This window comes from Artibeus jamaicensis, unplaced genomic scaffold (genome assembly GCF_021234435.1).
Source record: "Artibeus jamaicensis isolate MK-2021 breed Jamaican fruit bat unplaced genomic scaffold, CSHL_Jam_final contig_477, whole genome shotgun sequence".
NCBI lineage: Eukaryota > Metazoa > Chordata > Mammalia > Chiroptera > Phyllostomidae > Artibeus > Artibeus jamaicensis.
Window position 1 is genome coordinate 3294772 of NW_026521854.1, and position 14475 is coordinate 3309246.

The 14475-nt window shown below is 53.8% G+C and overlaps 2 protein-coding genes and 1 pseudogene across 3 annotated transcripts in view; 2 read left to right on the forward strand and 1 right to left on the reverse strand.

Annotated features, from left to right (window-relative positions):
• The window catches only part of LOXL2 (lysyl oxidase like 2), a 94292-nt gene extending 91748 nt beyond the window's left edge, over positions 1-2544 (forward strand). For both annotated transcript variants that reach the window (XM_037152680.2, XM_037152681.2), the window contains exon 14: positions 177-2544. In XM_037152680.2, coding sequence (XP_037008575.2) covers positions 177-256 — 80 coding nt within the window. In that variant the 3' untranslated portion in view covers positions 257-2544. The remainder of the gene's footprint in view (positions 1-176) is intronic.
• Positions 859-2544, forward strand: LOC119054747 (60S ribosomal protein L15-like; annotated as a pseudogene).
• A 965-nt stretch (positions 2545-3509) lies between these two features.
• Positions 3510-11116, reverse strand: R3HCC1 (R3H domain and coiled-coil containing 1; the record flags this gene model as incomplete). Its single annotated transcript, XM_053668124.1, has 8 exons — positions 3510-3822; positions 4747-4842; positions 6074-6144; positions 7385-7557; positions 8843-9437; positions 10161-10298; positions 10713-10840; positions 11036-11116. Coding segments are annotated over 8 exons (1419 nt in total), but the record flags the coding sequence as incomplete, so codon positions are not given.
• Positions 11117-14475: the final 3359 nt, after the last annotated feature.

Genomic DNA, 14475 nt, shown 5'->3' on the forward strand with positions numbered 1-14475 from the left:
AGTGCCTGACCTGTCCCAGCCCCAGGGGCTGCCCTGGTGGCCTCACAAAGAGGTGGCCCCAGCAGGCCACCTGCTGAGGTTGGTGGCTCCAGGGCCCCTGAGGCGAACCGCCATAGCCAGGGTGGGGTCTGAGCCTCTGGTTGCTAAACCCTGTCTCCCTGATGCCCACCCCTCAGGCGGTTCCTTCAGTGAAGAGACGGAAAAGAAGTTTGAACACTTCAGTGGACTTCTAAATAACCAGCTCTCCACGCGGTAGGGCTGCCTCCGTGCTATCCCCCCGCTCCGGGCCACAGCGCATCTTCCCCAGCTGCAGTCTGACCGAAGGACCACCACGCTCCGCCTCACCCAGTCCAGCCCCTGCTCCACCTGGACGCTCTGCGGCCTCGGCCAAACTCAGGGGGAGAGGTGTTCCCGACATCTGCAGGGGCTGCTGTACAGAGTGAGGCTTGTCCCCAGGGCCGTGGGAGAAGTGCCACCAGCCATCTCGTCCAGGACCCCAGGTTGTCATCAATTTGTCCCATCGAACCACAGTCCCCCAAGTTTGACACCACACTGCTCACACCACTGATAATAGGGGGCCATTTTCTCCTCAGGTGCCTTGTTGGCGATCCAGCTTTACCAACCCGAGGGAGGCTGCATCCCACTTCCCCTCTTAAGTCATTTCCAGCCAACTTGAAAGCCTAGAACGCTCTTCCAATGAATCAAACTGCCTCTGCCCTCCTCCATTCTGTTCGCAAATAGAAATAATGCTGCCACGTTTTCTGAGCGGTGAGCTCAGAGTAGGTGCTTCTTCCCACGGACCTTTTGTGGCTCCTTATAAATTTTTGGAATATGTGGTCTAGTTCCATGAAATATATCATGGGTGTCTTGGTAGGAATTGCATTGGATCTGTAGATTGCTTTGGGTAGTATGGACATTTTAATGATGTTAATTCTACCTGTCCATGACATGGTATGTATCTTCTTGTTGGAGATACCACTTATTTGTATCTTCAATTTCTTTCTTCAGTGTCTTATAATTTTTCTAGTACAGGTCTTTTATACCCTTGGTTAAATTTATTCCTAGGTACCTCATTTCTTTATTGCAATAGTAAATGAAATTGTTTTTAGTTTCACTTTCTGATAATTCATAATTGGTGTATAGAGCTACCATTGAGCTTTCCATCTGGCCGCAGCCATCGGGTAAGCCAAGTTGGGTGCTTATAAGTACATCCAGGGGCTGTGGAGGAAGCAGCAATCCAATGTGATGTGCTTTCTTCTTAGGGTGCGCTGCTGGCATACCGCCAGTTCTCTGTGCTCCACAGGGCCTCCTGCCCCACTAGACCCAATAAAGCCCACAGGCTGGCGTACAAGGCCAAGCAAGGCTAGGTCATGTATCAGATTCATGTGCGCCACGATGGCTGCAAACACTCTGTTCCTAAGGGTGCAACCTATGACAAGGCTGTCCACCGTGGTGTTTACCAGCTAACGTTTGCCTGAAGGCTTCAGTCTATTGAGGAGGAACAAGCTGGGCTCCACTGTGGGGCTCTAAGAGTCCTGAATTCTCACTGGGTTGGTGAAGATTCCACATACACATTCTTCGATATTATCCTCATTGATCCATTCCATAAGGCAATCAGAAGTAATCCTGACACCAAACTGGTCCACAAGCACAGGGAAACTCGAAGGCTAATATCTGTGGGCCTCAAGAGCCATGGCCTTGGAAAGGGCTACAAGTCCCGCCACGATACTGGTGGTTCTCGCCGTGCAGCTTGGAGAAGCCACAATGCTCTCCAGCTCTGCCATTACTGCTAATATAAGTAATGTCTGTAAAATTCTTACCTAATAAACAATTTAGGATAGTCAAAAAATGTCATAAATTTCCGAGTATTGATTTTGTATCCTGCTACTTTGCCAAATTCATTTATTAGGTCTAGTAACTTTTTGGTTGGTGGAATCTTTACGGTACTCTATATACAGATCATGTCACCTGCAAATAGTGGCAGTTTTACTTCTTCCTTTCCAGTCAGATGCCTTCTATTTCTTTTTCTTGTCTGATTTCTGTGGCTAGGACTTTAAGTAGTACTATGTTGAATAAGAGAGATGAAAGTGGACATCCGTCTTCTTCCCGATCTTAAGGGGAGCACTTGTAGTTTTTGCCCATTGAGTATGATGCTGGTAGTATGTTCGTCATATATGGCCTTATGTTTAGGTATGTTCCCTCTACTCCCACTTTGCTGAGAGTTTTTATCATAAATGGGTGCTGGATTTTATCAAATGCTTTTTCTGCCTCTGTATGATCATGTGGTTTCTATCCTTTTGTTATTTTCATGGACTTTAAAACAAATAGTAGTAGTATTTATATTGGCAATCTAGGCCTTTGAAAATATAGCTCAAAAGGAAAACTCGCCCACCTGTGTAAGTGACTCATGTTTCTGTTGTTGATTCTGTGGGTCCTGTTAACGGTGCTATAACCGGGGCCCTGGGTGACGAGGACACTCACTGAACACCATGTCATCGTGGATACTTATACATACTTGAAACGTGGAATAAAAGGTGTATGATATGCGTCTGTGTTTCATTGGACCGCTGCGCCCAGCCCCGAGCAGCAGAGTTCCTGTCTTGTCCGCCTACGGGAGCCTCGGCTGCTCAGGTCCACTTCTGCCAGCTGGGGTGGTGTGGCCACAGCGGGCTTCCTTCCAAACACCCCCAAAGGGGCAACTCCTGCCCCTTGAGAGCAGTCTGAGGAGGTCACAAAACTCAACAAAAATACAAGTCACGACCTTTCTGGAGCTCTTGCTTTTTACTGAAACTTGTCAGGAGGTACAGCAGTTGTGTTAGGACCAGAGGGACAGAGATTTAAACTGTCCCAGGGGATCCACACAAGGCAGGGCCTGGGCCGGCCCTGGGGGTCAGGGTGGTGCCCCAGGGTGTGCAGGTCCGGAGGGTTTCAGAGCCCTTCCTGCCCAGTGAGGGCAGGCGGCCAAGCCAGCCACTCACCCAGCCCCCGGCTCCCTTGGGTCAGCACGTGCCAGCAAATCAAAGGCCCACAATGCCCTCGAAGCACCTCGGCACAACTCCATCCAAACCAGAAAAACGGTGCACTGGGACCCAAGGCCACAAAGGTGCCTTGCATCTGTTCTTGTGACAGAGGCAACCTCAGTGGCCACTTCAGATCCCACCTTGTGGCTCTGCTCATGTTTATTTAGCAAGGAGCCCTTCTGTAGCCCACTAACAGGAAATATCAGGGCCTTCCCCGGGAGGCCAGGGCCGTCAGTTCTGCCGTGGCTACAGCCATGCTGCAGCTCCCAGTGGCAGGTAGGACGCCCGACTCGTGAGGGGAGACACAGCAGGCGTGGCCTACTCCCCCGGCTGGGCAGGCTCTGTGCACAAACGCCTTGCAGGCCCAGCAGAATCCTCCAGGCCAGTTTCCGGGAGGGACCAATTTCTTCAGCTTTCTCAGGTCTAAAATGGGAGGCAAACAGCACCCCCTAGTGTCCCACGATAGATCATTATTTTGAAGCAATCCCATTTGACCTTTAAGTTTTTATTTTTTTCTCAATTTCAGAAAGCAGACCAAACTGAAGCCCACTACGCCCCACGGTGATGCCCCACACTCCAACGGTAGTACAGGGCCGTTGTCTTTGCAGAGGTTTGTGGGGGCACCGGCTTGTCCCGAGGATGCTGAGCCGGGCTGGCGGGGCCACTCAGGGCCTCGGGGAGGTAGGAGACTCAACAGCAGGCGGCTCTCTCTTTTTGTGTTGAAGCCCCAGGGCCCGGGCCACCAGCCTGCGGGCCACGGCCGTACTTGTGTGTGGTCTCTCCTTCGCCAGACGCAGGAGCTCTAAGAGGAAAGCCCCAAGGAGCAGGGGCTTGAATTCAAGGCCATGGCCACCTCTCCTCCCAGCTATACAGCAGCCTCGGAGGCCATCAGAGCCAACCTTGCTGTGCCCAAAGCATGGTCAGATGCCAGTGAGAGGGCCACCGCAGGTTCCCGGGTCCTAACGCTGCCACCTGTCTGTGCCCTGTTTCTTCACCTGCACAGGGGCACGCAGAAGTGTTAACCCCCTACACCTCCCGGCCTTGCAGTGCCATTTGGGAGGGAAATCGAGTCAGGATAGGATACCTGGAGCTCTACGACCCACAGGATATTTACTGTCCCCAAGAGGAATGTGACAAAGGCCACAAGAGCGTGGGTGGTGTCAGTGGGTCTTTTGGGCCAGTTTTGCTGGCAACTGCTTTGCAGCCACAGGAAACTGGCCTCTAAGAGCCCCCATCATGCTTTCTGGAAGGAGAGGGGCTGTCATTGATTTGGTACCTCTGGGGTACCTCTTGCTTCCCCTGCAGGGTCTGCCATGCTCTCTGATCTATGCCCCCAGCATACTCTGTACAATGTGCTTACTTTACAGGGAAGGAAACCAACTCACAGACATGGACTTGTTCAAGGTCAATTTAAATAAGTGACACACCCAGGATCCCATGCAGTGCGGACTCTTTTTACCCCACTGCAAAATATGGTTCCCACAGGCTCGCAGAAAAGACCATGCTTGTCCCTGAGCAGCACCCAGCAGCGGTGTGGACAGGAAGGTCCCACCACCCTCCCCGCTGGGCCTTGCCTTCCCTAGGCACCCCCAGGCCCTTGGGGGTGGAAGGAGCACCACTGAGCCCAGGGCCCCAAGCAGAGAGCTGAGCAAGGGGGCTTGAATGGCAGGAGAGGGCCCACATCTAACCGCACACACGCAGCCTTCCATCACAGCTGCTCCCGTACTTGGCCTCTGCAGAGCTTTCAGCTTTGACTGCTTGCTTCCCTGTGTGAGTGGCCGGATCTTGAGCCCTGAGAAGTTCTCGGTCAGGGCTTCAGTAGCTGTGTAAAGAAAACGGATCTGGAGCCCCCTTTCCACCTCCAGGTGAGCCCCCTCAGGGCCCAGGAACACACATACCAGAACCAAAAACGAACCCAGCTGCTTCACGCACCCATTCAAAGCCCAGGGACAGGGCTGCCCAGATGCCATGGTGCTGCCCTGCCCCCTACCCCACATGCCTGCCCAGGCCACCTGGATCTCAGAAGGACAGCCTGCAGAGCCAGCATCCACCCTCTTGCCCTGAGCTACTCAGTAGCCTCCTGCCTTCTAAAGTCCGGGAGCCTCAAATTCTACCCTTTCCCCGACGCAGACCCTGCCAGAGTGCATACCCTCACTGCTCCGAGTTGTACCTGAGCTACCTAAGAACACAGCATGTCAGAGCCGGAGGGGCTTCACATCCAAGCCACCCCTCATCACCTTTACTGGCGAGGAGACTGAGGCCAGGACGTGACGTGCTGGCGCCACACAGCTCGGCCGAGCGCAGAAGGCAGCAGCGGCGGGGCACAGCCCGGGGCATGTTCTTCTCACCGTGCCAGGCAGCCTCTTGGCCTTCCCCCCCTGACTCCTTCAGTCAGCCCTCTGTCTGGGGCTGGAGCCCCCACTGTGCCCTGGTTCCTCTGCTCCCTAAATACCACCCACTCCCTTCCTCCCAGGTTCTCCTGAGCTGAGCCCACACTAATCATAGCCTCTCCCAGCTCCAGTGTCCAGAAGCCCTGCCAAGAGGGGTGCGGGGTTACTCTCTGTAAATACACTCAAAGTGAGCACTGTGACAGGGACCGCTTGGGAAAGTGGCCACGAGGGAGCAGGAACCCTGGAGTTCCAGCCAAGAGGCTGGCTGATATCCCCTAACCCTGAACAGACCACTGACACTAGGGACCTCAGTCCCTGCACCTGCAAAAGAGAGGGGCCCTGCTTCTCAAGGCTGTAATGAAACTGTAAAAATGCCCGTGTTTGAACCATAAAAAGTGGTCAGTGTCTGAATGCTTTTGACCTATAAAAACAGCACTTTCACGTGGTCTCACTTAGTACATGGAAGGGCCTCGGGCCTATGACACGTGCTCAGTGTGCCCTGAACCCTCATGCGAGCGGAAAGGCCGTGTGCTGCTGGCGCAGGGCCCACCCTGGGCCCCGCACTGCTGAACCTGGCGGGCTGGGCATGCGCCCCCCACCCGGACTGGATGGCTACACCAGGGAAACCAAGGGCCCCTCCATTCTACTGTGAAGCCGCAGTACCTGAGGCCACGCAGGGGAAGACACCAAGTGCGTGTGTGTCGTCCACCCACTGAATCTTGAACTCCTTCTCTCTGAGACAGGGAAGAGGAAATAGGATGACTATGAAAGCAAATGGGCCAAACCCATTCTGCTAAAGGAAGCCCCCCCACCTCCAACCCTCAAACACTGTGAGCCCAAGACACATTCCCTCTCCTCTGAGAAGCAGACGACCACCTGCAGGCAAATTCTCTGAGGACCACATGGGTAGCTACAGAGACACAATACCACCCCGCTGATCGGGGGCCCGATCCCTAGATCGGAAGAAGCCAGGACTGAAAGGGCTGGCAGAGCACGACCAAGGGTGGGGAGGCGCCTCCGGGCACCGTCAGAGCCTGGCCAAGGGCATGGGGTGAGGCTGGAGACAAGAGGGTAAGTGGCTGGGACAAGGGACAGGACCTAAAACACACGTGTCAGTGCTGCTGGTCCCGATCAACCTCCTTCCCACTGCTCAGGAAAACACCGCTGAGTCCCAAGGCAGGAGAGGCCAAAGCAGGCCCTCCCAGCGCCCGGCTCCTGCGCAGCAGCCCCAGGCTAGCCACACCCGCAGGGGTCAGGAGCAGGTGAGCCCCTCGAGCCCCACCCCTGCCCCTTCCGCTCTCCTCCAGCTTAGGCTCCAGAGGGCATGGGAGGGCGGCGGCAGGGCAGTCAGCAATGGGGCCATGGAGGCAGGGGCTGTTAAACGCTTAAGCGGGAAAAGAGAATGGGGCTTGGAGAAAGGAAAATGAGCATTTAAAAAAAAGAAAAAGGAGAAAAGGTGAGTTGGATTTAAGGAATGTGGGGGAACAGGAAAATACTTTGGCTCCCATCACCACCCCGACTGTTCCCCAAACTCAGCTCTGCCCAGGGATGCTGCTTCGCAGAGGCAGGCGGCCCCCAGTCTGCTGATGGGCCGACGGGGAGGCTGGGGTGTGGAGCAAGGGGGCGGGGAGCCAGGGATGGGCTACCTTCCTTCTGCCGAAGGGCCCCTCTGGGGCCTGATGGGCATGCAGACGTGCAGGGGGCAGGGCGGAGGAGCTGTGTGAGCCAGCAGGACCAGGTCCGGGGGCCTCTGGAGCATCCCTACAACCAAAACTCACCCACTGCTTCCCTCTAGTCATGGCCAGTAGGCTGAACTGCCCAGAAGTCTGGAGCCCAGAACAACGGCATCCACTTTCTGCCTTTCCTCCCAGATGGCTACACATCGGAGAAGGGGGCAGGCAAGTGTGTCCAACAACAGGGGGATGCCCTAGCTCCTCTCAAGATTCTGCCTCCTGAAGCCTCGCCCACACTCACTGGAACTCGGAAAATGCCGCCAACAGGTCCTCAGTCTTGAGCGCTGGTTCAAAGTCGTAGATCTCCACCACGTGGGCAAAATCCTGCTCTCCAGGCAGCTCCTCTACGAAGGAGGACGTGTCCACGTGCGCCTTCTCTACCTGAATCTCCTTCTCGGTCAGGTTGTCCGTTATCTGGGGGTAGCATGCCTGTTAGTGAGGGCGTGCTCACACAGGGCCGCACACCACTGCTTTCACAACCACGCACAGGCCTGCAGGCTTCTGGGTTTGCAGGGGGCGAGTGCTGGGGGGTGGCTTCCCATGGAAGCCACACACAGCAGGAGTCTCAGAAAGGCAGCACGACAGCATAGTGGACTGGAAGACGGAGAGGGTGCGTTCTGAGGGAGGGAACGGCATTATGGAGCCCCCACTGGGTGACTGGCACTCACACACATTGTTTCACAGAATCCTGAAAACTGTACTCTACACACCCGCTTTGCACATGGGGACACTGTCAATCAGAGCTACGTCATTCTGCCCAAAGTTGTGCAGTCAGTGAGAGACAGAGCGGGGCAGGTCCAGGACCATTCCTTCCCTCCTTAATGTGTGACATTAAGCAAATCTTTCTGGTTATCCTTCGTCTATAAAGTAGCAATAAGAGACTCCTGCCCTCCCAACTCAACGCCACAGCCAGTCTCAGGGAGACACACTATCCAGGGAAACAAGATTTGCGAGACAGAGTTCCAGGCAGAAGAGTAGTTTTCATGACCAATATCTAAGTGAAGTAAGCCCGTTGGCGAAAGGACAAAACCCACATGACCTCACTTATAACTGGACTCTGATGAACAAAATAAACTAACAAGAAAAACAGCACCAGAGACTCGGAAACATGGAACAGACTGACAGCTGTAGGAGGGGAGGAGAGAGTAGGGGTGTGGGGGGAGGAAGGGGGCGGGACTAGTCAAGGAGCAAGTATGAATGCCACATGGACACAGAAAACCGAGAGGGGATTGACTGTGGAAACGGGGGACTGGGTGAAAGAGGGCAAGAGGGGAAAAAATGGGGACAACTGTAATAAACGCTAAACAAACAAAGAAACAAACAAACACAAGTCCACATTCACCCTATCTGTGTTACCTTGTGAAGGGTACACTATCATCTGCCTGTCGGGTGAGGAAACCGAGACTCAGAAAAGCAAAATGACTTGCCCGTAGTCCAACAGCTCCTACATGGTTGAGCTGGGACCCAAATACACACCCCTGTCCCAGTGTTCTTGAACTTCCTCCCCTCCACTGTGTCAGTCCTGACTCCTGTGGACAAGAACCCTGTGCACTCCCCCCATGTCTCCAAGGGACCCCTGTCATCCAGCATGCAGCCCTGCTCAGCCAGTACATGCCCCACACACCCCAAGTCCCGTCCACCCAGAACTGCACCCACCTCACTTCCGCCCTCCCTTTTCCGGACTTAAGAGCCTCATCACCTCCTGCAGCAGCTCACTGTAATCGTCCTCGGAGCAGCTGTCGGGCCCCTCCTCGTCCAGGTCTTCCTCCTCCTCTGCTTCCAGGCTCCTCTCCAGCTCACCCTCATTCCCCTCTCCCAAGTCTGGGTGCAGGGCAGACGAAAGCTGTGTGGCCTCCTCCAGGCTGTCCCCCGTCCCTGAGTGGCTTCCAGGCCCCAAGGGCTGGGCGCCCACTGGGTTGAGCAGCTGCTTGTTCTCACAGTGCTGGCCTGGGTCCTTCAGGTCCTCTGTTGCCTGATTCATCAACACGGGACACTCCTGATCAGAGCTGGGGTTCGCAGCACCAGCATCTGCAGGCTCTTCCAGGAGCCTGCCAGCTGAAGCATCAACCTGGAGCCCCGGGGTAGGGGTTGGTGTCCTTTCTTCTTGCCTGCGCAGTACCCGAGGCACATATAAAGGCTGGTCCGGCTTGCGCCCCCGATGCCCCCGGCCTGCCCGTGCCCTTCGGGGAGTAGCAGCCACTCCCTGGTTTGAGGTGGGCCAAGGACCTCGGTACTTGCTAGACTGGGAGGCGGGAGGGCGGCAGGGGCCAGAGAGTCCATCTGAGCTGGGTAACCTGAAGCAGAAACAGAAGGGGACCAGAGCACGTGTGGGGCCCACGGAAAATGACTTATTTGAGCTACCTGCTTTCAGGCACAAGGCTCTCAAGTCAGCAGTAGGCAGAAATCAATGCCAAAATGACCCCTGAAACCCCCCTAAGAAGGTATCGCAGTGGAGGCTGAATGCTATCTCTGAACAAGCCCAAAGCAGCCAAGCTCTCCCAGCAGTGTTGAAACTGAATGAGATGGTGGGACCTCCGAATATGTACCAGATCAATACTTGCATTCAGGGACTATGTTACTAGAAAAATATTAAACACGGTTGGTTCTCAAGTTTCAGCATATACATATATACACATACATTAAACGCAAGGCTCATGGTCATGATAAGATCCTGTGAGACGCACATGGAAACGAGGAGAGTGACGGCTCAGATGTGCTTTCCACAGTCACCCCATGGCCTCTGGGTCACATGCTTCCCGAGTCCCAGACAGACACCCTCATTGATTAAACTACTCTCTCCTGCTAAGTGAATCCCACAAACAATCCACAGCTACTCCACTGCTGAAACAAAAGGCAGCGCTGACTTTAAGCAACTGAGGCTGAAGACAGAGGCAGCAGCATGGGGGCTCCCTGCCCTGAGTTCCCAACAAGCTCTGCCCTCCCAGGGGCTGACCGGACCCCTCACCACCTGCCCACCAGGAGCTACACAGGGCTCTCTAAGGCAGCAGGATACATACCTGATGTCCAGGTGACAGATGACTGTCCTCCTCTTCCAGCCCTCCCCAACAGAGAAGCTACTCAAAAGATCAAAATGCTCTGCTGTTCTGTGGATCAGGTACCGAAGGCGACTGGAGAGTGGGGGGAAAAGCAGCACCCTGGGAATAGACAAAAGGAGTGCTGAGCAGGGGCTCCGCACGCAGCCTCTGGGGCCCCAACCCCACCAGGTGCATTCGCAGTTTAAAGGTGGCTTAGCATTAGGCTCCCTCTGCCCATTGAGTCCCAGGCTGACTGCAAAGGACCTGAGCATAAGGGTTGTCGCAGGGAGCAACTGGTCCTGTCCCCCCATTCCTGTGATGGGCCCCTTGAGTCTGGAAGTTAATGTTCAGAATGACACAGGAAAAAATGTAACTTGAAGAGGCCAGATCGTTAAACCAAAAGGCCAAGGTCAGAGACAGCTGCAGGCCAGTTACCCTGGAAGCACCACTGGGGAAGAGGGCAGAGGGGGCTGGGTGCACCTTGCCCTTCCTAGCAGCAGGGCAGGCTCCTCCAACACCCTCCCTCCAGCCTACTTGGACAGCTGCTTCTGCAGCAGGAAACGGTCCAGCTCCTCTTGGACACGGTGCACAAAATCATTCTCGGTCGGGGAGAGGAAGACGCCATCCAAGCAGATAAGGGCCAGGGTGATAGGTGGGAGGGCCTGTGGAGCAGATTGCCAGCAGATCAGAGCACAGACCGTGAGCCACTCCAACCCCGCATGTCAGTGCTACAAGGGTCTAGGGGCATCGCGGTCCAGGTCTCTCCCCCGACAAGAGAAGTGGGGACATGCCCGGGGCCCCTGGCACAACAGCAGCTGGGCACGGGTGGGGCTCCCCACCCCGCTGGAGCACACTGCCCTGTACACGCGCTGGGCCTTTGTGTCCGAGCTGAGCGTGGTCGCCCCGGGCTCCAGGGCTCTTGGGCCCAGGCAGCTGAGTCAGGAAGGCTGGGGCCACCCTGGGCCTGCTCCACAGGCGAGGTCGGCTCTTCCCAGCAAGGGAGCCAGAGGCTCGAAGGGCGCGGTCCAGCAGCTACCGAGGCGCTCACCCCAGGTTCTCCCGCCGCACTCACGGAAACCTTCCCACAAGCTGCCGCTGCCCTGAGGATACCCAGAAGCCTGCGCGCCTCTTAGTGCAGCTCGAAAGCCCGAGCCTTGGCGGAGGCGCAGCACCACCACACGACCTGGGGGAGGCATTGCAGAAGCGGCAGAGAGCGTGTGATTGATTTTTTTTTTTTTTTTTTTTTTTTGCCTGGGAGCAGTCCTAGGATCAATTAAGTACAGTCAACGCTTTTGAGTGGCACCTATATACTAGGTCGTGCAAGTAACAGATTTTTGTGCTTCACTGCCCTTCGTTGGCCCTCATTGATGGAACCTGCAAAGAGGTCCAACCCACATCAAAGGGTCATTGGCAAGGTGCACCAGCCTTGTGGGTTACAGGCCAGGATAGTCACTCCCATGGTGATTTGCAGGCCATCAGAATATACGACTTTGCTACATCCATAAAAATCCTCTGGCACCTATCTTAAATAGGGCTTGTAATTCTGTCTATGGGACAGGACTATAATGATCTAGGAGACCGAGGTTGAAATCCATCTGACTGTTCCCTGAAAGGTACTGAACTGTAAATACCTTGACCATCCTGAATTCAGAATCCCAGAAGCAAGCAGGGCCCCTAGCTACCAGCATAGAAGACCCAAATCTCAGGACGATGTGGGGGTGGGGGGAGAGTCTGAGTGGGCTCTTCCTAGGATCTATGGGTAAGATCCCGGGAGAGTATACCTCTAAATGCCGGTTGCAAGAAGAGGCCTGGGGACAGAAAAATGGAGAACGATTAAGATACCTTTAGCTGTCTTGAAATTTTTCCCAGAGTACTTCTAAAAAAGATGGTGCTATTATATCATGTTTATGAAAACTATCTTTCTAATAGTTTTTCCAGAATAAAATGGACCCTTACTGGTGTGGTTCAGTGGGTTGGGCATCGTCCCACAAACCAGAAGGTTCACAGTTCAATTCCCAGGTCCTGGGTTGTGGGCTAGGTCCCTGAGGCTGTATGCAAGAGGCAACCAATTGATGTTTCTCTCCCTCTTTTTCTCCCTCCCTCCCCCTCTCTCTAAAAATAAATAAATAAAATCATTGTTTAAAAAAGAATGAAAAGGACCTAGACTAAAGACAAGATCAAATGCAAAGAGAGCTCAGGGAGCCAAGACATGAGCCCTTGGGGAGCGGGGAGCATGACTATGAGAGGAGACTCGGAAGGCTTGACGGGTCCCCTGCCCCAGCCAGGGGGGCATGCAGCCCCTGGGGCAGCAGAGGGTGAGAGGGCAGCAGGAAGGACAGGGGCAGCCATCTGGGTTCTGACCCCGCCAGCCCCACCCACACTCCATGCTGGCTTAACTGAAGTGGGAGCAGACCCGAGAACACTACGTGTCCATGCAATGCCATTGCTTTGTCTGACCAGGCTTTCCTGACTGTCCACGTGAGGCTGGGAGGCAAGTCCGCCCAGCAGCTGAGGACCAGACACAGCCTGGGGGGAATATGCATGCTGACTTGAAAACAAAGACCCAGCTTTCTCAACAAAGTCACTGTCTCTCCTCTAAACAGAGGGACAAACCAAAAACCCAGGAAACAAGCCACACCTCCACCTCTTTAGAGCTGGTACATGAGACAGGAGTTCAGAAACAAAATTTTCAGAGGAAAGCTGTTCATGAATGCTGTTCCTACAGCAGCAGCATCTTCTGAACAGAAAAGAAATGTTAGGCATGCTGGTCTGAACCGTGGGGTGCCTAAATAAATGGGGCAGGGACCAAAGTTCATCTGCCTGTGCTATGTGGGGACAAATAGCAAGTGAGGATAGAATGGTCCCCATTCAAAGGAAAGTAAACAGAAAAGCAGCACAAAGGATATGCAGAATTTCTACAGCAAAGAAATAAGCATGGCAGCAAAAAGATAGAGGATAAGAGTGTATTGGAAGATTCTCTGGGGAGAAAAAAAGGAAGAAAATTTCAGTTAGTAACTGCTTCACATTCCCAAGGAAATCAATGGAGCCTGATTTCCATGTCACAATGGATAAACCCACAGACTGAGATGAAAGAGAACTGTCAGAGCCATGGAAAGATGTAAAAGACGCAATCATGTTTTTCATAGAAGCAGCAAAAACCCAAGCCCATGATGCTGAAAACAAATCAGTGGCCCGAAGTAAAGGCTCATGAAAACAAAGATAAGTGCTGGTTATGGAAACTGCAAGTGCTTTGGCTCTGCGGCAGCCCCTTCGCTGTAGATTGTTTTCCTTACTGCAGGAGAATGACCCGAGGCCTCGCCAAGGGCATCCAGCTACTAAGGGCAGAGTTGGAACTCACCCAAATCCAGATCTAGCCCGCCTGCCACTAAACACCACGAAATTAAGATTTTTTTCCACCCTTAGAATGGCCTTAGAATTGCCTTGATGACGTGGCCAGGAGCCAGACACAGGAGCCAGACAGAAGTCAGGAATTCAATAAATTAGACAAATTGGTCAGTCGGAGAAGCATGCTGGGTGTGTGCTGTAGATTTTGACCTGAAACAGGAAGTACGATTGAAATATTATGAAAAGATCGAAGGGAGGGGCATGGATGACAAACAGTCCCATCCGAAGGGAAGGACTTACTGCGGTAGGAACCCCAGGTCATAGCCCAGTGCAGCTTTCCTTGCCATGGGTAGGGTCACTGTGGGCACCTGCAACTAGGGAGCCATTGTCCCAGTGTGTCATGTCTCCTCTAAGCCACCTCGACCTGCCTGAGATGGTAATATAGAAACCGAACTGCCAACCTGTAACTGAACAAAATGGAAGTTCGGCTGCCTGCTGCAGCACAAGCCAAACTGGTGAGGCAGGTGCTGGAGCAGGAGGAAAGAGGTTTCCTTCGGGTGCTGCAGGCCCCGGGAGAGAGGTGGACTCCCGTCTCACGGACCATCTCAATCTTCCTCCTCAAACCGAGGTTCTTATGGGGAGGGGGAGAGGAGGGCTTTTTTCCTATGCAAATCTTTTCCGCTTCTGATGCTCCTGGTGCCCTACCCATTCATATTCCTAGCTTTCGGCACACTCAGTGTGAGAACCTCCCCATTACCATCTTGGCTAGTGGAGGAGAGTCGCAGGTGTTCTGACTGTCACTAATATTGTAACAAACCCGGTAACCTCAGCTGGCTTGAGGTGATAAACTATTCTCTTCTCTTTGTGTTTAAGGTTAAGTTTAAGACTTCCGGCTGAGATGGAGGCATAGGTAGATACACTTTGCCTCCTCACACAACCAAAAGAAGGACAA